This window comes from Schistocerca cancellata, chromosome 7, assembly GCF_023864275.1.
Source record: "Schistocerca cancellata isolate TAMUIC-IGC-003103 chromosome 7, iqSchCanc2.1, whole genome shotgun sequence".
Taxonomy (NCBI): domain Eukaryota; kingdom Metazoa; phylum Arthropoda; class Insecta; order Orthoptera; family Acrididae; genus Schistocerca; species Schistocerca cancellata.
The window spans coordinates 105,818,479-105,841,721 of NC_064632.1; the positions used below are offsets into that span (position 1 = coordinate 105,818,479).

The 23,243-nt window shown below is 39.5% G+C and overlaps 1 protein-coding gene across 6 annotated transcripts in view; it reads right to left on the minus strand.

Moving 5' to 3' along the window:
* The window catches only part of LOC126091976 (ral GTPase-activating protein subunit beta), a 401,079-nt gene that overhangs the window by 274,112 nt on the left and 103,724 nt on the right, over positions 1 to 23,243 (minus strand). For all 6 annotated transcript variants that reach the window (XM_049907338.1, XM_049907336.1, XM_049907335.1 and 3 more), the window contains one exon: positions 21,659 to 21,763. In XM_049907338.1, the coding sequence (XP_049763295.1) occupies positions 21,659 to 21,763 (105 nt within the window). The remainder of the gene's footprint in view (positions 1 to 21,658; positions 21,764 to 23,243) is intronic.

A 23,243-nucleotide genomic window follows, 5' to 3' on the forward strand; every position in this document is an offset into this window, starting at 1 on the left:
ATGAAAGACACTCTCCGTGGCCGCACATTCACCAGCCGTGCTGCTATTGCCTCAGCGATTTTCCAGTGGTCAAAACAGACTCCTAAAGAAGCCTTCGGCACTGCCATGGAATCATGGCATCAGCGTTGTGAAAAATGTGTACGTCTGCAGGGCGATTACGTCGAGAAGTAACGCCAGTTTCATCGATTTCGGGTGAGTAGTTAATTAGAAAAAAAATCGGAGGTCTTACAACTTGAATGCACCTCGTATGTGGAAAATTAATAGCAAGAAGGCAACAAAGATGTAAAAGGCGATAAAAGAAAATCTATGATGTTATGAGTGTTAATCACCATCATTTAATCTTAAAAGAGAAATAGTGAACGATGAGCAAAGCACATTTAACAGAACTGAAGAATATTTTACCAATGAAATTAATAAATATTCTTAGAGTTGAACATATGCCTCCAGAAATTTGCACGCATGACTATAAGCCAAGCAGCAATGGTAAATCATCATAAGGCATCAGTGACGTAACATTCCAATTAAAATGATGAAAGTGTAAGATGATGACAATGAGCCTGAGGTGCAAAAAGAAGACTGCTGTTCCATTTAAATAGTACACCAAAGAGTATGATTGGAATTAAATTAGCAGCAAGGGAGTATGTTTGTGGAATTAGAAATGAATAATCCAAAATGAAATAGTACAAACATGACAGATGGAGCTACACAGAATAAATGAAGAAGAAATCACTACAAATTAAACACCAATGCAAGGAACGTTAACACAAATAATTACCAAACACAGACTAGTTGCCATCAGTGTATGATTTCGTTTTATAGTTAATTATTTCCTAGTGTTCCCAACCATAAATATAAATCTACTCCCTCTCTCTTGTTACTGTGGATGCAAGATGGGCAATTCATGGAGAAATCAGATTGCCTTAGCACCCATTGTTTGAGTGTGTTAGAAGACATTAAGATGAAGACCACAGTGCAAAATTAACTATGGTGTGACACAAGTAAGATGATTCCTGTTCACCTAATATCAAAGTGTCTACTTTTTCATAAGTAGAAAATTTATCTGTATTCTTAAAACAGAAGAAATAGAGAAAGACAGGTTAAATCTTTGTGTCAACATGTCATATACTAGTTCAGCCAGTGAAATTCAGTATATTGATGAGACTTTTTTGTGCTGAGTCGCAATCTGGACAATAAATGTAACTATTTAACATGCAGCTTTACCTTAAACCTACTGGATAAACATCTATGTACAGCATGAACTTCAAAAGATAAAGAAATAAAAGCTAAAACAGCAGCTTGATAAGAAGTGTCCCATTTCTCACCACAAGGAAATGGAAGAACTTAATCAATGCTACAACAAACCGCTGTGTAACTTTGGTAATCATGTTAATTTCACTGTTTATGTCAAATAATATAGTAACAGTAAAAAAATATTACAAGAGAGTCTCAGATTTACTTATTGCTCAACAACCTGTAGCCCATGTACCTACCTTTCTTTGGTCTTTGATTAGATATTGACATTCCCCTTTAAGCTCGTAACAAATTTTTTATCAACAGTGTGAGAGACAAAAATCTCTAATTATTATTCCCTTTTACTGAGATCACACTTTAATCATCAATAAATGACTATACCAGTCTCATAACAGATTCCTTCATTTTCTTTTGTTAAGGAGATTACTATCACCTTTCTTTTTAAAAATTATTTATTTATAAAATCTGCGATTGCAATTTCAGCTGTTTTGCCATTTACGGGTGGAATACAGTGATTATTTTGGGCTTCAGCATGATAATTTTTTTAAAATATCAGACAAGGATGTACATCACCATGGTACTTATAGGGTGGGTGATGTGTGAATGACATGTCTGAAATTTTTAAAATTTTGACATGTGCTTAAGCACAAAATGTTCACTGTATTCTGCTCTAAAATGGCTAAACACTCAGAATAGTGATAGCGTATTTTGTAATGAATTTATTTTTTACTGCCAAACGACACAAATATCTCTCTCAAAAAGTATTATACGACTGTGAACCCCAGCCATGAAAATAAAATCGTTTATTTTAGTTAATGACATAGTTTTCATGCTTAATTTAATGGATGTTTATGCACATATCAAGACACTGTTCACCACCTCATGATGCACCTTCGACAGCACTTGTTATGAATTATATCAACTAGCATAATACCAGCTACAAGATAATCCTTGAACCTCCTGGTTACTGCAAATCACAATGACTCCCAAAAATACATGAAAAGATTGTCCAAAAGACCATAAGGCAAAATATATTGGCTCTATGATCTCAATCTGTCAATTAAATGTTGAAGGCATAAGCAAAACAAAATTGTCAGCACCTACATAAAACTTTAAAAGATAATGTGATTAATGTCACCCAAGTGTAAGAAACACACACTGAAAATGAAATTCAGTGTAAGATGAGAGGTTAGATAGATAGACAAATAGACAGATGTATACAAGAGCCATGTACTACTCAACATCTGGCATAACAACCTACGTACGAATGGACATTGGAAACACAGTACTTGAGAGGTGTGGTCGTCCATGTAGATTCTGCACTCACGATTCAGGAAAGCAGCTGTACAATGTGCCACACAACTCAGTAGGCACTAGCACTGATGGAGGCCTCCACTCTTGGATGCACATGCAGCCTCTCTGTAATGCACTCTTCCGGCCAGCAAATGGCTTATAGGGCCGGCCCGGCCAACCTCGCTTTCAGTCATATGTTGACATTCAACCAGTTTATTGGACTAGTAGTTAAGCCACTTCGTGGCAAGGGTCCTCGTGTACAAGTATTCTAGATGTAATAAGGTGATGTGTCTGTTATTATCTCGTTGTTCTTGCTGTCAGAACACACTAGCAAAGAGTAGGTCCTTTTTTTTTCATGCGTTCCCTTGTGCAATTGCTTTTTGTGCCTTTTTGTGACATGGAGTCTCTGCTTCAAACTGTGGTGCAACAACAGATGGAACTCCTTACTATCATGTAACAGGCTGTGTCAGCATTGCTCTCTGTGCCTTCATCTCCAGCTAAGCTTGCTACTCTATTCCTGCCATCTGATGAGGGAGCAGAAGAGTTGGAAATGTACAAACACTGCCTATGGCAACATTTCCACACCCTCCAAGTTATGGATGTGTAGGTAAGTTGTGTACTGTTTCTGTCACGGATTTATCGCACCTTGTATCAGGTGTTGTGGCAGTTGGTCACATTGCAGGAACAGTCTTCATTGTCGTTTGACAATTTATGCACTTTACTGTCTTCCCATTATCACTGCCGCGTGCACATCATGGTTGCTCAAGTTGAATTCTACCACTACAAGAAGTGGCCCCAACAGTCTTATCATTCCTGAGCCACATCCCTCCATGGCCTTAGTAGCAAGTGTCATTTTGTCACAGGCAAGTCAAAAGAGTCATATACAGAGATCATGGTTCGCAAAGTTATCATCCACTCCAACCTCGATAACATCCACTCCACCCTCGACAAGGAAATCCCTCAACATGCCCTCCAATTACAAAACCCCTCCTTTGAAGAGGTTTTGACCACTGCCCAGTTGTATTACATCACATGCCACTAGTCAGCAGCAGGGAACATGGTTCAGCATTGCCGTGGTACAGGGTTGCCCAGCAGCTTACGCTGTGTCCAGGGAGGACAATATCATGGCACTGCAAGCTGGCCAATCCAGTGGCTCCCGCACAGCACATGATCAATGTTCCAGCTGCCATCTCTGTTGCCATAATGTGCATCTTGTTACTCCTAAAATCACAGATCAGTGTGTCCCCAATGCTGAGCTATCTGTCCTAAGTGCCAAAAAGGCCAGGTAGTCTAGAGATCAACTGCACAGAATGCAGCATAAGAGAAAATGGCTATGGAATCGAGGAAGCATCATTGTCAGGGTCAGTTACCAATCAGGGTTCCAACAAGCTTTTTATTGAGGTTTTGGTTCTCTCATGACGGCTGCATGTGCAGGTAGACAGTGGCACAGCAGTTTCCTTGCTTAATGCCCAAACATATTCAGACTTCAACTCTACCGCTGCTGTCACTGGTAAACAGGTGCCTGCGAGGATAAGGTAAACAGCCAAACCCTTTGCTTGCCCAATTCACAGCTGATGTTACCTATTGATTAATGATTTATTGTAATCCACAATGCTGGTTCAGCAAATCTTTTCGGGTTTGATACTTTTCAGGCCTTTGGCTTTTCAGTCACGGACTCCATTCAGTTGGTATCTGCCAAAATCCCCTATCAATCATTGGAATCTCTGTGCTCAGAATTTCAGGATATCTTTGCAAAGGCCTGGAATGCACCACAGACTTTCAGGCCCACATAACGTTAAGTAGGCAGCTCATCCTAGATTGGCAGAGTCCTGTAGCCCTACACTCCAAAGTCAAGGCAGTGTTGGATGGTTTGCATCATTTCCTCCCATGAATAGGCCACACCCCTTGTCGTCGCTATCATCATGAAATCCTCTGGTAAACTGCATTGTGACTTTGCAGCAGTTTTAAGACCACCGTGAATTCACAGTCCGTAGTGACACATACCCATTTCCATATCCAGACAAGCTGTTCACACACTTAGCAGGGTGTCAATTCTCCTCAAAACTTCTTCTTTCTGAAGCATGTCACTGGTTACCTCTGGATGACAAGTCCACATGTATCATGGGTCTTAATACATCTTTTGGCCTGTATCAACAGTTGATGTTTGGCGTGGAAAGTGCCCCCACTCCCCTCCCCCCTCCACCATTTTTCAACACTATCTGAAATAGCATCACATGCAGCTTCCGATCACTAGTACCCGAATGCCAAGGACACAGTGTCTGACACACTTCTCAAGCAGGTTGTCTGCGTCGTCCAGCAGGTTCGGTCATCTCATCCTCTGGGCTGCACTTCTGATCTGCTTCATAACTACTTTGTCTGGTGCCATCATCTCTTGGTCTTCTTACGCTGGGTCCTCCTCCTCTCCACAAATAACGTAGCTCCCAGGGCGGTTATTCTGGGGAGTCTATGGCAGGAGGTCTTACAGCTGTTACTTGAGGGTCATTGGGGTGTATCCCATGATAAAGACTTGGCTCGAAGACAAGTGTACTGGCCCAGCACTGACCAGAAGCTGGAGCATTTGGTTTCTGCATGTTCCCAGTGTGCTAGTTAACAGGCAACTCCTGAAGTTTCATTCTTCCCGTGGTCCCAGCAATCCAGCCCTGGGAACATATCCATGTTGATTTTACAAATACATTTCTGAATGTTTTTTTGGCTGACTGTCACTTACTTATCATTGTATTTTCCATACATGGTCCGGTGCCTCTCGACCACCACAAAAGTCACAGAATTTTTTTATTTTGTGGAAGGTCTCCATGTTACCCTCATTTTTGACAATGGACCTCAGTTCCTGTCCCAGGCATTTCTGAGTGCATTCAGGTATTCGCCATGTTCGTTCCCCTCCCATTCAGCCTCTATTGAACAAGGAGGCCATGCACACGGTTTGCACCATTAACACAGATGAAAAAATATCTGCAGGACTTTCCCACTGAGGAGGCATTACAGTTTCTCCTGATGGCCTACCGGATGAGTCCTACTGGTTCTCGTAGCCCTGCTGAGCTGCTCTACAGGTGCCAGTTGCAGATGCTGCTCCATCTCTCCATCCAAGTTCTCACCTGCCATTATGTTCTGCTCTACGACGTCTCCCGCCAGGGACAGCACTGGGGATGCGTATTTTTTGGTCAGTACCCCCACGGCTTACTAGCAATCATCGTGCATAAGAAAGGCTGCTGTGTCTACAACTCTGGACTGGTGACAGTTACATCCAATGCCACCAAAATCATCAGCTCTGGGTGAATTAATGAAATTATAAACATTCTGAATGTCCTCAAGAGAACACAAATAGTTACCACACTTAAGCCGACCATACCGAATAATATTCACACAGGTACTACCTGATTAAACTACTCAGCACAGTGTATAAATTGCTGGAGATGGTATTTGAGGAATTTTCACAAGAATAGAGGCTACAATCTAGTTCAACCACAACAGAGGCCATTAATGGTTCAAATGGCTCTGAGCACTATGGGACTTAACATCTGTGGTCATCAGTCCCCTAGAACTTAGAACTACTTAAACCTAACTAACCTAAGGACAGCACACATATCCAGGCCTGAGGCAGGATTCAAACCTGCGGCCGTAGCGGTTACGCGGTTCTGGACTGAAGTGCCTAGAACCGCACAGAGGCTATTAGTTCCCACTTCCAGAACAGATTGGCCAACAACAACCTTACAGTACATTTTGTGAACATCATTCTTCCCTGTAATGGAACTCCCAACATAGGTTGGTATGACCCTGAACAGAACTTTTAAGCTACAAGCAACTTCTACTGGACACTGCAGCAAAACTATGAATAAAGAACAACCTTGTGCAAAAATCCCCACAAGGGGGTTCTTGAGCTCTACTCTGGCTGTGGAATCTAATGCACCAAAGTGGATTGACTGAGCCCACGTAAAAAATGTCAATGCAGAACTAAACCACACCATGTGGATAAAATCTGGAATAATAAGGTCTACACCTAACTATTTGTTCCCTACACTTAGATAACATTAAGATCAGACAGAGATTCCAAAATAAGATACTGGATTGTAGGGCATAACTAGTAGCAGATATAGACTCTGATCACACTTTAGTAATAATGAAGAGGAGGCTGAAATTTAAGAGAATAGTCAGGAAGAATCAGTGCACAAAGAAGTGGCAGAGGGGAGTGTTAAGGAATGAGGAAATATGCTTGAAGTCCTCTGAGGTTATAAATACTGTGATAATGGATAGCTCAGTAGACAGTTCAGTTGAAGAGGAATGGACATCTCTAAAAAGAGCAATCACTGTACACAGGTACAAGAAAGGAAACTGCGAAAAAACGCAAGTACAAAAATGTGCAGGGAAATTCAGGAATACAGAAACAGAAGTCACTTAGGAACAAAATAAAATGGAAGTGCAGGGAAGCTACGGTGAAATGGCTGCATGAAAAATGTAAGGAAATCGTGGGAGTGGGGGGCAAGAAAAGAATGTTACTGTCAGAAGGAGTGACTCAGCAGACAGAAAAGCTAAAACAACCTTTGGTGAAATTAAAAGCAAAAGTGGTAAAATTAAGAGTGCAATGGGAATTCCACGGTTAAATGCAGATGAGAGAGGTATGCTGAAAGCCCCTATGAGGGGGAAGACATGTCTGATGACATGATAGAAGAAGAAATAGGAGTCGATTTACAAGAGATTGGGGATTCAGTATTAGAAGCTGAATTAGAAAGACCTTTGGATGACTTAAGATCAAAAAAGGCAGAAGGGATAGTTAACATTACTTCAGAATTTCTAAAATAGTTGGGGGAAGTGGCACTGAAACAACTATTCACATTGGCATGTCAAATGTATGAGACTGCCGATATACCACCATGCTTTTGGAAAGACATCATCCACACAATTTTGAAGACAGCAAAAATTGATAAGTGCATGAACAGTCACACAATCAGCGTAACAGGTCATGCTTCCAAGTTGCTGACAAGAATAATACACAAGATAATGGAAAAGAACATTGAGGATCTGTCAGATAACGATCAGTTTGGCTTTAAGAAAGGTAAAAGCAACAGAGAGGCAGTGCTGATGTTGCATTTGATAATGGAAGCAAGACCAAAGAAAAATAAAGACATGTTCATAGGATGTCCTGACCCAGAAAAAATGTTCAGCAATGACAATAGATGCGTGATGTCTGAAATTCAGAGAAAAATAGGAGTAGAGAAAGGCAGGTAATAAACAATATGTGCACAAACCAATACGGAACAATAAGACTGAAAGACCAAGAATGAAGTGCTTGGATTAAAAAGGATGTAAGACAGGCATGTAGGTTCTCTCCCCAACTGTTCAATCTAAACATTGAAGAAGTAATGATGGAAATAGAAGAAAGGTTCAAGAGTAGGATTAAATTCAAGGTGAAAAGACATCAATGATAAGATTCGCTGATGATATTGCTATACTCATTGAAAGTAAAGAAGAATTACAGGATCTACTGAATGGAGTAAACAGTCTAATGAGTATAGAATAAGGATTGAGAGTAAATCAAAGAAAGACAAAAGGAATGAGAAGTAGCAGAAATGAGAACATAAGAACTGGGGCTCACAAAGTAGATGAAGTTCAGGAATTCTGCTACTAGGCAGCAAAATAATGGACGTAGCAAGGAGGACATAAGAAGCAGACTAGCATTGGTGAAAAGGGCATTCCTGGCCAGGAGTAGTCAACTAGCATCAAACATAGACTTTAATCTGAGGAAGAAATTTTGGAGAATGTAAGGTTGGAGCATAGCATTATACAGTAGTGACACATGGGCCGTGGGAAAACAGAACCAAAATATTTGAGATGTTGCGCTACAGAAGAACACTGGAGGTTAGGTGTACTGGCATGGTAAGGAATGATGAGGCTATCCACAGAATTGGCAATGAAAGGAATATAAGGAAAACACTGACAAAAAGAAGAGACAGGATGATAGGACATTTGTTAATACTTCTGGGAACAACTTCCATGGTACTACAGGGAACTGTAGAGGGTAAAATCTGTAGAGGAAGACAGAGACTGAAGTACATCCAGTAAATAATCAGGACGTAGGTTGCAACTGCTACTCTGAGATGAAAAGGTTGGTCGGCACAAGAGAGGAATTCATAGCAGGCTGCATAAAACCAGTCAGAAGATTGATGACTTACAAAAAAAGAGAAAAAAAAAAAAAAAAAAAAACACCCTCTCCCCGTCAACAACATTTACCCACCCCAAATACGATGGGACCTTGCTCTCCTCAGTAGATGTACAGAAATAGTACTGCCTTGTTCTCAGTTCTTCATATGTAAAAAGAGGTGCCAATATGGACTTGTTTTACCAATGGGGAAAAACATCTTCAACAGAATGTCAATGTAGGGCCAATACACGAACAATTTGTCTTACTCTGATTGGTGATATAACTTTCTCACTGTAACCCAAGAGGCAATTAAATACATAAAAAACTGATCTGTGTCTTTTACTATTCATTTGAACTTGTAATGTTGCTTATTTTTAAATACTGGCTGTGTCCGCACATGACCATATTTGATTTACTGTGCTCAGTTCTAAATAAATCAAATTCTCTCAGTAAACTAGTGTAATTTTCATATCTCTAAGTAGTCTCGTGAAAACTATGATAGCACATTTTTCAATAACTGAATAGGGAAATGCTTTGCACAGGAAATTCTGAAATGAAATGTCTCTCTCTCTTCCCCCCTCCCCTCCTCTACTTCTCTTTTCTGCTGCCCTTCTTTCCTCCAAACCTGCTGATTGCACCTAGCACCCCTACCTTGACTTTAACATGTCCCTGCCTGCTCCCACAAGCAGCACTACACCCTCCTACAACTCTACCCTGCTATCTTGTCTACACGGTGAATAGCAATTTATCCTTTTCGTAACACTGAAAAAAAATTAATTAATTAATTAATAATGATCATCATAAACTATCTCACATCCCACCCCTGACTGAAAGTAGATTTAAGAGTTATCAATTTGAAGAAATTCAGAACCTATGATGGATATTGTCTGGAAGTAAGTGCGCCAAGAGTGAAATCTGAAAATTATTGCACTGTGTAGTGCTGTTCTCCATGCAACTAACTAGGTTATAAAAGCTTCCAATAGTGTTATACCTCCAATTTTCAATGCTTTTTTCTTATGTCACACATGAATGTCAAAAACTACTCAATGTGAACACACAAAGCATTAGCATGTAACGGAATGTTACCTTTCTGACTGCTAAATAATATGTACAAATCTCATATCAACAATATTCCCTCAGTTAAGCGTGTTGTAGGTCATAGATACCTACTATAACATGGTGTAGTATGTATGGTGGTCAATAAACACAGTTTTTCAATAGTTTTTGTTTTTATTTTGTAAGAAATTATGCTTCCTTTCATTCAATCCCAGCTCTTTCACAAAATTAGCATGAGTTTCTGCCTCCAACATCCTTGCCCTAATAGAGATTATAGGTACGAGGGTGATTTGAAAAGTTCTCGGAACGGAATAGAAAAAAGTACTTACATCACTAAAACTTTTTTATTTTTCAATGTAGTCTCCTTGGAGATTAATGCACTTGGTCAAACGATGTTCCAAGGCCTTTATCCCATCTCGAAAATGATTTTATTCCAGGCCTGCAAAATAGTTGTCAACTCTGGCTATCAATTCTTCATTTGAAGTGAATCTTCATTACCAAGAAAAATTTTCGGTTTTGGGAAGAGATGGAAGTCTGACTGAGCCATATCAGATGAATACGGTGGGCATGACAACAATTCATACCTTAGTTCATATAATTCTGCCACGGCACCAGCACTTGTGCAGGTGCGCATTGACTTGTCGCACACCAATCTTGCAGAAAATTTTTCATGTCTAATTCTTCAGTTAAAACGTGATACAACTCTTTCAGATAACATCTGGCAAGCATGAGCACATTCACGCACTTTCAATCGGTGATCCTCCATGACCATTTTGTGCAATATTGCAATGATTTCTGGACTAGTGACACATCTTGGCTGACCACTATGTGGATCATCATCTAAGCTCTTCTGACCAAATTTAAATTCATACGTCCACTTGGCAACAGTTGAATATGAAGGAGCAGAGACCCTCAGTGTATTCTGGGAATCGGGCCTGAATTTCCTCTGCTTTCATACCTTGCTTTACGAAGTACTTAGTCACTGCTCAAATCTCGATTTTTTCCATCTTCGCAAATCACTACGCGGGAACAACAACAGAGCCACAACACTGCCATAGCTCTCTTCCAAGAGCACTGATGTGGCACATGTTTACTGGCAACAGTCCAATAAATATCACATGAACAAGTCGTTGCACTAGTGCTGACCTCTTGTGGTGATTCCGAAAACATTTGAAACCACCCTTGTACATTCTTGTCTATAATTAACAAAAAATACTCATTGACATCCACTCTGTTACCCACCCACAATAACTACTCACCAAATTAAACACTGGCTAGTAATGTTACCAGGCTAAATATTAGTTACACCCTTAAAAGAGCATACAGATCACTTTGGAGTGCTGTAGGGGATGCAGTGCTGGTGCCACATTATTACTTGACCCTTTACTGCTGATGTAAGTCATGGCAATTAAGTGATGTGTGCATGTTAGTTGATCGTATGGAATCAGTCCAGTAAGGTGGGTAGATATGGAGATGTGACAGAATGGTAGAAAGGAGCTATTCTATTTGATCATACCCATGACTACCCGATGAATAAAGTTGGTGTATCAAAGTTGACTGTCCAATACATCAATCATTCACAGCCAATAACACAGCATAACAACAGTGGTCATAAAAAAATCTTAATCAAAAGAGAATGGAGGCAAATGTCACACCTTGTAATGACAATCACTTTCAAACTCTTTGGAACTGATGCTATCATTGAATGTAGGTCCACGTCAATCAATTCTCAGGTGTTTCAAATGATGCAATGCAGTGAGTACACTGGTGGCCCAATGATGAATTCATTGTGTGTGGGAAGTGCAGTTAAGGCTGCAGAGTTCTGTGATGTTTTGGGGAGTGTTTCTTTGTTGAATGCTTACATCGCTGTTTTGATTACCACTTTTAACTACCACACCTCAGTTGGTTTCTGAAATCAACTGATCTTAATTCCACAAAAAAATTATGGAATTATTGGGAACATTGGGTGAAACATAGTAATTAACAGCCGCACAATTTGATAACTCTACAGGATGCAATCATCAATGTGTGGCTTCAGCTGGATATGACGTACCTGAAACACACTTGGCTTTGTTTCTTGCCAAACTGAGGCCATTGTCAAGACTAGAAGTGGTGTTACACAGTTTTAGCCTGATGTCTCCTAGGCGTGACTAAATTTTTGTCCCCTGTACTTATATCTCCACAGCTGCCTTTAAATGAGGCTTCCTTGCTATCAGAACCTGTATCATTATAAATGATTACATTTTGAGTTTCCATCATTCCTGTTACATTTCAGCCCTCCTTCAAACATCTTGTACAACATATCATTAATCTCATCCAGAATCTCCCTACTCTTGTCAAAAAGCTACAAAACGTGTTCAGTGCTGCTCACACATATGTGGATTCCTCCAGGACCACATTAATATTTTCTATAAATCATGTTTACAGTACACACTAAGGTGTCAAATATGACAGCTGAACTAAATTTGAACAAACTTTCTAAAGAAAAATATTTATGTGACTACAAGTTAGCCATTTACAAGTCTGTAACAGTGAATTTTATGATTTTATCAGCAAGTTGAGAGTTGGTTGTCATCAACTGCCAGTCACTCTCACATTAGCCACGAAAGACTGAAAAAGACGTAATCAGTTCCACAACATATAGAGTGCTGTGAGTGTTCCACGCATATGTCAAGACCATGGTGACAGACAGACCACATTATCCACTGGTAGTGCCCTCGATGGTGTAACTATGGAACTCAGCTGTCCTCAAGCATTGTCACTAGCTGCAGCCATCATCATACTCTGTCTTCGATTAGAGCGAATCGTGGAGATGATAAGGATGTACACATTATCCAGCTGGCAGTCACTGTCACAGCTCACCAGATTATTCACCAGGCACATTTCCACAGATTCTTTAATAATGGAATCCCAGAAATAATTTGTGTGGCCAAAGTTACAGTCTTATCATGCACCACTGAATGTCTGGTGGGGATACAGTTTTTGGCAATAGTGGGCTTCTTTGGCTACAAAAGGCAACTGCAGTGTTGATATTCAGTGGAGCATTCTTCCATAAGTGTGTGTGGTTTGGTCAGCCTTCTGCAATAAGAAATTGTCCTTCACTGATCCCAGCAGGTCCACAGTCTTAAATCGTAGGCAGAACACCAATTTTACCTGAAAATTGCAAAGGACTCATGCTATGTTGTTGCCAACAAATGGCACGCTCTCCTCCTTACTCAGTTCTTGGTTTTAACTGATAGTGCCTTGTTAAAATGCCACGTAGAATACCCCTTTTCCCTGAACACTGTCATTAGGGAGCAAGCCCTTGAGGCAAACTATCTACCTTCTAGAGTATGTGAGCTTTGTGTACAAGGTTTTAAGCACACTCACAGTTTACGACCAGTGATGACAACTTGACAATTGTAAATACAAATCAGTCTGAGTGGGTTTGTGATAAACTGAATGCTGCAGAGACCTTCGAACCAGAACATTCAGGTAAGGGAAATGATTATCTTACTCTTATTTCATTGTGAACCAGATGTTCTCATGAATGGAGATGAAGTGATGTATAAACTCCATTAATATATCTTCTCCTTGAGGCAACACTACGAAAGTATTGTCCACATACTTCTATAATGCAATTGGTTTAAGGGCCACTGATTCAAGAGCAGAGTTACAAATGGCGATGCCATCAGTCTGCTCAAAATATTCATGGCTGAAAGTAAAACAGGTTGATGAAAGAGAGTTCCAAAGCAAAGCGGTGATGTCCCACCTGAAGCACACTACCAATGAGTGCCCAAGAATCTCTGAGAGAGATCTTTGTAAAGAGATATTACATCAAAGCTAACAGGTTAGATGGTAGAATGATGGCTCTCTGATGCATTAAATTTATCACAAGACCACTCATACTGATTTGTATTTGCAACCGTTGAGTTGAGCTGTCATCACCAGTTGCAATCTATAGTGTGTTTAAAACCCGAGCCCACAGAGAGTCAGATGCAGATAGTTCACCTACAGAGCTCACACACCTAAATCCAGTGTTCAGGTAAAATGAATAGTATACCCAGCAGATTAACAGGTCATTATTAGTTAAAACCAATAACAAGGAAGGGAATAAACAGAAGAGCATGCCAACAAAATGTCTAGCTTTTCTACCATTTTTTGGCAACATTTCATTTAAAATAGCAAGAATCCTCCACAATTTTCATGTGAAAGTGGTCTACGGGCTATCATCTAAGATTGCCAACCTGCTGGGATCAATGAAAGACAATTACTGCAGAAAACTGGAATTTACAAAACAGCTTGCAAGTGTGCTATGGCTTAAATAGGCCAGACCACATGCACCCTGGAAGAACGCTGCACCAAGCAAGTCTGTTATTACTAAACACTGTATCTCCATTAGACTTTTAATGTAGTATGATGAAACCTTAATTTTGGCTACAGCAACACCATTTTGGGACTCCATTATCAAAGAATCTGTGACAAAATGCAAAGCAGAAAAATCTGATTAACCATTACAGCAGCTACCAGTTGGATCTACATTTAAATCTACATGCATGCTCCGCACGCCATCATGTGATGCATGGCAGAGGGTACCTTGTACCACTACTAGTCATTTTCTTTCCTATTCCACTCGCAAAGAAAATGAGGGAAAAACAACTGTCTACATGCATCCATATGAGTCCTAATTTTTCTTCTCCTGTCTTTGTAGTCCATATGTGAACTGTACCATGGTGGCATTAGAAGTGCTCTGCAGTCAGCTTCAAATGTCAGTTCTCTAAATTTACTCAACCGTGTTTGGTGAAAAGAGCATCACCTTCCCCACATGGATTCCCATTTGAGTTCATGAAGCATCTATGTAATATGCACATGTTGATCGAACCTACGGGTAACAAATCTAGCAGCCCACATCAGAACTACTTTGATGCCGTCCTTTAATCTTCCCTGGTGGGGATCCAAAACATATGAGCAGTATTCAAGAATGGGTCACACTAGTGTCCTGCATGTGGTCTTCTTCACTGATGAGCTACACTTTCCTAAAATTCTCCTGATAAACGGAAGTCAACCAGTCAGTTTTCCTACCACAATCCTCACAGGCTCATTCCATTTCATACAGCTTTGCAACATTACGCCTAAAAGTTTAACTTACATGACCATGTAATGCAGCATAGTACTAATGCTGTATTTGAATGTTATGGGATTGTTTTTCTTACTTATATTCATTAACTTACATTTTTCTACATTTAGAGCGCACTGCCATTCATCCCATCGTCTAAGGCAACCTGTATCCTACAGTCACCCAACCGTGACACCTTCCCGGACAACACAATGTCATCACAAAACAGCAACAGATTGCTGCTCACTCTGTCACATCATTTATGTACACAGAGAACATGAGCAATCCTATTACAGTTCCCTAGGGCACACTTCTGACAGTACCTTTGTCTCTGATGAATACTTGCCATCAAGGACAACATACTAGGTTCTATCACTTACGAAGTCTTCAAGTCAGTCACATATCTACAAACCTATTCTGTATGCTTATACCTTCATTAACAGTCTGCAGTGGGGTGCCATGTCAAACACTTTCCAGAAACCTAGGAATATGAATCTCCCTGTTGCCCTTCACCCAGGGTTTGCAGGATATCATGGCCCTTCGCCCAGGGTTCACAGGATGTCATGTGAGAAAAGGGCAAGCTGAGTTTCACACAAGCATGCTTTTTAAGTCTATGCTGATCTGTGGACAGAAGCTTTTTCTGTCTCAAGGAAATTTATTATATTCGAACTTAGGATATGTTTAAGAATTCTGCAGCATACCAATGATAAGGATATTGCTCTGTAATTTTGTGGATCCATTCTTTAACCATATTTATATACAGGAGTCATATGTACTTTTTTCCAGTAGCTCAGGACTCTGCAATGGACAAGGGATGCACAACAAATGCAAGACAAGTAAGGGGCCATTGTTGCAGAGTACTCTCTCTAAAACTGAACTGGGATTCCATCCAGACCTGATGCCGTATTTGTTTTCAACTCTTTCAGTTGCTTCTCAGTGCCAGAGATGCCTATTACTATATCCTCCGTATGGTGGCCTGGGTGCAGGTCAAACGACTGATTGCTTGAACAGTCATCCTGCATGGATGATTTCTTAAATGCATAATTTAAAACTTCAGCTTTCATTTTATGGTCTTCTATTGACACACCAGACAAAACAACAAGTAACTGTGCAGAAGCCTAAACCCCCTTAAAATTTTAAATAGGACCAGAATTTTCTGAGGTTCTCGGCAAGATCTTTTCCTACTATATGATGATGGAAGTTGTTGTATGCTTTACACATCAATACTTTTACAGGATGATGAATCTATACTTACCATCATCATTTGCATGTTCTTTTCTGAACAAAGAGTACAACAGCCTCCGCATTCCCAAAAATTTCCAAATTTTGGTGTTAAACCCCAGTGGATCTTTTCTATCCTCAATCCATTTAAACTTCGGCTATAACTGCTCTATGTCCATCATATTATAACTAAATCATATCCATTCATTTTCTAAGGGATGCAAGCAACTGCTTATGTGATCTTTCTAGCACAAATACTCTCCTAGCCTTCTTGGTGGATTTATTAACTTTAGTTCCCACTATCACTACGATGGCATCATGCTCATTAAACATTTTCTCTGTAATGACCTCGTCCATAAGATCAGTCTTTTTGTAGCTTCGAGGTATAAGATACTTCCATTGAGCACAGGGCTGTTGAACTAGCTGCTTAAGATAGTTTTTGGAAAATGTGTTCAAAACTACTTCACAAGACTACCTGCCCTTTCCAACGGAAATGAATCCATGAATGTTCCAGCCTATAAATTGTAGGTTAAAGTCACCTCCAACTAATATTACATGATCTGGATATGTCAACACTACATAGCATAAACCTCCTTTGAATGAATCTCAAACTGTAACAGCAGAATCGGGGGGCCAGTAAAGACATTCGATAATTACCTTGAATTCACACAGATCTTTTACTTGCATTCAGATAACTTCCCAGTCAGATTCAGTTTCAACTTTGATAGACAAAATATTTTTATCCACAGTAATGAACCCTTCCTCTCCTATGGTGTCTACTCAGTCTTTTTGATATAATTTCCATGATTCACTACATATTTGAGAGCATTATACTTGTTCCGAGAATAATTTCAGCACAAAAATTTTCCTGGAGGGCAGTAAATTCAAGAACTTTTTATGAATACTGTGACAATTTATTGTTAAAATTTTGACTGTCGAAGTGTCTACTTTGTACACTGTCTAATTTCAGTCTTCACTTATCAAATAGCAAGCATTCATCAGAGGTCCTCAAATACCACCTAGCCTAAAAGACCCCTATGTGCACTCAACAAGTAACCTGCTACTTGAGTATCTACTTTCTTTGTCTAATACACCCCTTATGTATCAAGGAGAGCCCCACAATTCTCCACACTGTATCGCAGGTCCAGAAATCTGCACCCAAGAATCACAGATGCACCATGCACAGTCAACAGCCTCAGCAGGGCTTCCTCTACATTTTGAATGAGCCCCACCCCCAGCAGCAGACATATCGAGTGCCCATAGGATTTCTTTCCAGTCCTGGACCCTGTTTTCCTAAGGGGCTCCATCACACACCTAAGGTACACCTGATAACTAGCAATCCCCTGTTCCTATGTTCCTGCTCGAAAGGTGCTGTAGGAGAAGCCACCTGTCCACCTACAGGGTGAATGGGCAAGGCCAGATGGCCAGCCTAGACACTGACTCTCCAACTCAAATGATGCATCTCCAGTGAGGATGGATCTCTCTCACCAGATTCACTGCAAGGTGCTTTGGCAGCGGATCCCGTGGATCCTCAGGTGTCCCATGTGATGCGCCAGATTCTCCGTCACCTCTACAGGTCAAGGGAATAGACGGAAGATGGTTGACTGCAGCCAGCCCTCCAGCACCCACATACATCCTATCCATCCTAGTGCTACTAACTATAAAAGTCCACAGAGAAAGCTACATACATAACTTTCTACTCTCCTGGTGTGGAACCCTATCATCTCCACAACTTACTCTAATCGAAGATAACATAGCACGCCAATGGCTGCAGCAAACGGTAATGCTAAGGAAAGCTGAGTTCCATAGTGTCACCCATGACGGTGGTGCTGCTGGGTAGTGTGGTCCATTTGTCACCATGATCTTGCCCGATGCACAGATACTCAGGCTGCACTACACATATTGTGGAATAGAGGACATTTTTGTCAGTATTCGTCAGCTCACAGGAGGATGACTGGCAGGTGCCCAGTCCGAATTTTGTGGAGTACAGTTAACAACCACCAGGCGCAAGCCCAAAATTTCTTCAAACTGATCTGTAACTCTCCCTTTTTTCTATTCATAAATCCCTTTTTGATATAGAAAGAGTTTTTAACAAGAAACTACTTCAATCTATATTTAAAAATCACACTGTTCACTGCTTTATTTTTTGGCTCAATTGTCAAAGAATTTTATAGCTGTCGATTTTACTTATTTTTCTGCCTTAACCCACCAACCAAAAGGAACTTCAATAGTTTCTAAGGAAAATAAACTATTACACAGAATTACCTTGTGGGTTGCTAACACATGCGTCCACAGTACCAGCTCAGGAAAAAACTAAGCTTAGTTCAGTTGGTCACAGGTATGCATTTCAACCATAGACCCACTGTAAACCTATGCCCACAAACTGCTGTCCCAGTACCAGGTGAGACTTCAAATGATGCCTCTCCAACTAGCACCCAGTTAACTAATCAGCCAACTACAGCCCCAAATGGGGCCATGCCAATATCCAGCACTAATTCCAGAGAATCCTATACTACTCTCCATGGTGCTGCCCAAAAACATTTAAATTTCCCCTCAATCAAGAGAGAAACTTCAGGCCTGCAGCCCTGGTGCTACTGACTAGGTCATCATAGCATACTACTACTCATTTTGATGATTACAAAACAGTTGATTTCAATAGCATACACCACACGCATTAATGAATGATACTGCACCCTGGTCTAATACTTATTTGAAAATAGACATTCTGCTGAAGTGTGTAAAAGCAGGTTGCCTCCAGACAGTGCACTTTTCACCCATACTGGGTCTCTGAATGTCACTATTTCTGTAGATAAACTTCCAGCAGATGACACATTATAGAAAGCTTGTCCCATGGGCTGTACTCATGACCAGACATCTCAAGTAAATTCTGGACAATAAATGGTTATAACCAGCTAGTTTGGTCACTCTTAATGCTGTTCCCAATTACAAAGGCCAATGAAAATTGTTTTTTGAAAAACTTTTTGTTTTTTACTTTTATAGCTGATCTTTATAGATTTTTATGAGCTGAATCCAAATCTAGCCTTAGTTTTTTGTATCAACCATACTTTTCGAGCAATATGCTTTTTATTATATAGTATAAAAATCCTATGCTATACAGTAAATGAGGAAATTAATGAAATGCTTTGTTACAACATAAGCATGGTTTGTATTTACAGTAAGCTACTTAAAACAATTATATGGGTTCATAGAGGTTTCAGTTGTCAGCTGGAATTGATTTGTACTTTCTTTCTCTTTTTTCTTTGAAGCTTCTTGTGTGGCTTTTTCTATGATGAGTCGCTTGCTGAACTTCTCGGTGAAGTGACCGACAGTAGTTCCCCATCATGTTGGTGTTCAAGCACCCTTCGCAGTGTTTTTCCATCACTTTAATGTCCTGGTGAAAACGTTCTCCTTGCTTCTCACTAACATCTCCCATATTGCCCGGGAAGTAATCAAGGTGGCTGTTCAAAAAGTGAACTTCCAGACTCATTAAACATCCTAAAGTTTTAAACTTCTTTAACATTGTAGCTATAATAGAAGCATATTCTGGGTCTTTCTCATGTCCTAAGAACTTTGTAATGACTTGCTTGAATGATAGCCATGATTTTTTCTCTGTCACATCTGACAAAGATGCCTTCTTTTAGTTTAGCTTCTGAAAGGAATGGAAACTTTTGGCAGAGGTACTTAAAACATGGCCCATCTTTAGGCAAAGCCTTTACAAACTGTTTCATTAGGCCTAACTTTATATGGAGAGGTGGTAGGAGTACGTATTTTGGATCTACAAGGTTTTTGCATAGAATGTTCTCACCAAGTTTTAAATACTCTCAAAGGCCAATTCTTTCGGCACCAGTGTTGATCCCTAGCCCTACTGTCCCATTCACACAAGAAACGTGAAAATTTGGTAAAGTCACCTTGCTGATCAATGAGCATGCTTGTTACTTTTAGATCACCACATATCATCCAACCATGAGCAGAATAGCCTATTTTATTTAGCACTATTTCTAGGTTTTCATAGCTTGCTTTCATATGTACAGAATGTCCAACAGGTATAAATGCATACATGTTACCACTGTGTAATAAAACAGCCTTTAAACTAGTTTTGGATGAATCAATAAACAGCCTTCAGTCTTCCTTTTTGTATTCAATACCAAACTCATTCATCAGATCGGGAACATCTGAGAAGTACACTAAATCACCTTCTTGTTGAAAAAAACTTGGAAAATTGCTGCTCTCTCTTTCTATACATGTATATGCTGGGTCCAACTGCCAATAAGTTCTTGTCTTTTAACCTAGAGCCAATCAATTCAGGTTTTTCTTTCGTTAAGCCCAGATCCCTAGCCAAATCGTTAAGCTCGGTCTGAGTAAACAATTTGGGCTCTAGACTTTCTGTATTACAATGGAATTCATCATCATCTGGTTCATCTAAATCACATTGTGCATCAGAAAATACTTCTGTTGGAATAGAATTTAAATCATCTGGTGGTTCAGGAACTGGCAAATCTACACCATGCCCTACTGATCTACACCATATCCTACTGGTCGGATGGCGGACAGAAGGTTAGGGTAGCTTATTACCTTCTTGTTTTTCGAATTATGACCAGTAATATCAACACTGGAAGAGCAGCAATCATCGGAACGATTTTTTGGTTCCCTCCATATCATAGGAACAGCAAATCTAAAGGCTGTTTTCTCCTTTTTGGATCATTTTCTCAGATCTTCAACAGGCACATAACATACCTAATGCAACGCCCAAGATTTATCTTGATCACCAAGTCTGGATCCAAAGTATGATAGATAAACGTTTTTACCAAAGTCTGTAATGTTTCTTTGGTGTTTTGTAATCACAAATTCACCACAAATATAACAAAAATTGTCAGCAGGGTTTTTACAACCACGATTAGACATTGTACTGAGCACATGTACAGGAAATGGAAAAGTGAGGTTAGGTGGCCTGTAAACAAAACACCATCTGTTAACACAAAAATAGAATTGATCTTTTTTTGGCAGCAAATGTTTTTCAGCAGTGCTACCAATGTCATCTACATTCAATACACCTCCTTTTTAAATCATTTTAAATACATATAAGCTGTTAAATTCTTTAAAACATCACTTAATTTAATAAATTTAACTGAAAAATGTGAAGAAATGGTGGGTGATACAGTTTTTTAAGTATCATATTTGGATTTCCCACCCTAAAAAACATAAGAATAAGGTATTTTCAGCAAAAAAGTTTTTCCATCATTGGCCTGTGTTATCGTTTTGTGATATCTCGAAGTGGCTGCTCTTTTGAACTTTGGACTGTGCTTGTAATAATTTACTATTGCTTCACTTGAATGTATTTCTAACTGGCAGTGACTCTCACATAACATGGCTTGCCTTTGTCATCTCCTCAATAATTACTGTTTTGTGGCTTACTGTGACTGTAGCTCTGTGCAAATAACATACATTAAACTCCAGCTGAAAAAATTCTCTCCTAAGTTCTGAAACATAACTCCGAATTAAGACAATCACTGCAGAAAGTAACTTGGTTGGAAGCCAATGTGAAGTAACATATGAATCTGAAGACAGTCAGTCCTGGTAAGTACACTTACATGGCAAGCTAGAGGCAGATGATGGACCAGAATTTGGGGTGGATGGTGTCTGAACTGTTGAAGCGCGACTGCTTGTCAGACCAATGAGAGAGGCTTTTGGCATTCCTGACAACAGTAGCAACATTGACATAAAGTTAATAGAAACTGGCATTAATGGATGCTAGTTAAACATAAACCAACATACAGAATGAGTTGAAGGTCAACAATAAAATTATAAGACAATGACACTAAAACAATTTGTCTCCACTCTAAATAGTACTTTACAGTAAATTTGAAGCAGGCATCTTTTCTTGCAACATTTTACACAAAAACTGTGAAGTATAGAGTCACAAAGTCTACCTCCACTTCTCATAAGCATCACATTACTAAATAACACTAGTCCTACAAACATACTCACTATTCATGTTAGGATAAGTTAAGCACATCAACGTCAGCAGTATTGGAAACAAGATAGCAACAAATGTTAGTCCCTACAATGCACTACTTTTTTTTAAAATTTGCTTGACAGAAATGGATGTAATCTACCAGATACACAAACTTTCAAAATCAAAACTTCCTTTTAAATGAAACTATGAGCATCAATCATATTGTTCTTGATAGAATAAATGATTACTTTGATCTTGCAAGTAGTATTTTTATGTTACCTAGGTGTGCAGTACAAACATGGGGAATCAAGCTAATAATGGAAAAGGAACGCAAAGAACTTTTAATTGGTAGGAGCTCAGACATAAATCAGTTATGTAGCAGGAAAAAAAAACTGTTTGAATAAACAAAATGTTATGGAATTGTGACCTGGAGAGAGGTCAAGAATGGTTAAAAAGGTGGAGGTGCAAGATCACAAATAAAAAATATGGAAAGTAGTCAAGTAATTTCAACAAGAATAATCAAGTAATTTCAACAAGAATAAAAGAAGTTAAAAATATAATGAAAAGACACTGATAATAGGAAGCTAAACCACTTCTCTGTGAAGACAACAGGTAAAAAATGTGAGGCAGTCAAACTCTTTAATCAAAATATCTGTGATTCACCTTAAAATTGTGGCATTCAAATAGATTTTAGGAACAGCAATCTTGCGAAATACAAATATACTCGAGGTTGCATGGATAAAAGCCATACTGATTAATTTCTGTGAAGGGTACAAGGCAGTACGAAACTGTCATTTAATAAAGGAGAAATGTTTCATAAAATATGCACCCTGTTGACTATGAGACTATTCAAGACAGAGCACAAGCTCGGAGTAGAGTGGGGATAGGAAGAAATCAGGTGTGTCTATTTCAGAGGGACCATCCCAGCACTTGCCTTAAGCAATTTAGGCAAAGTATACAAACACTTAATCAGGTTGCCAGGACTGGGACTTGAACCACTGCCCTCTTGAATACAAACCAAGTGTCTTACCGCTGGACCACCTCGCTGAATAATTGCCACAGACATATGGCTATCATCTACCAAATTATTGACATTTAAAGATTCACCATGCTATAGACTGTCCTATGTCCAATGTTATACTTTAAGAATTGGTACAACAAACTAATTACATGAGGCTGTTCATGATCATACTGTAATCCATTAATCAGTATATCTGTAA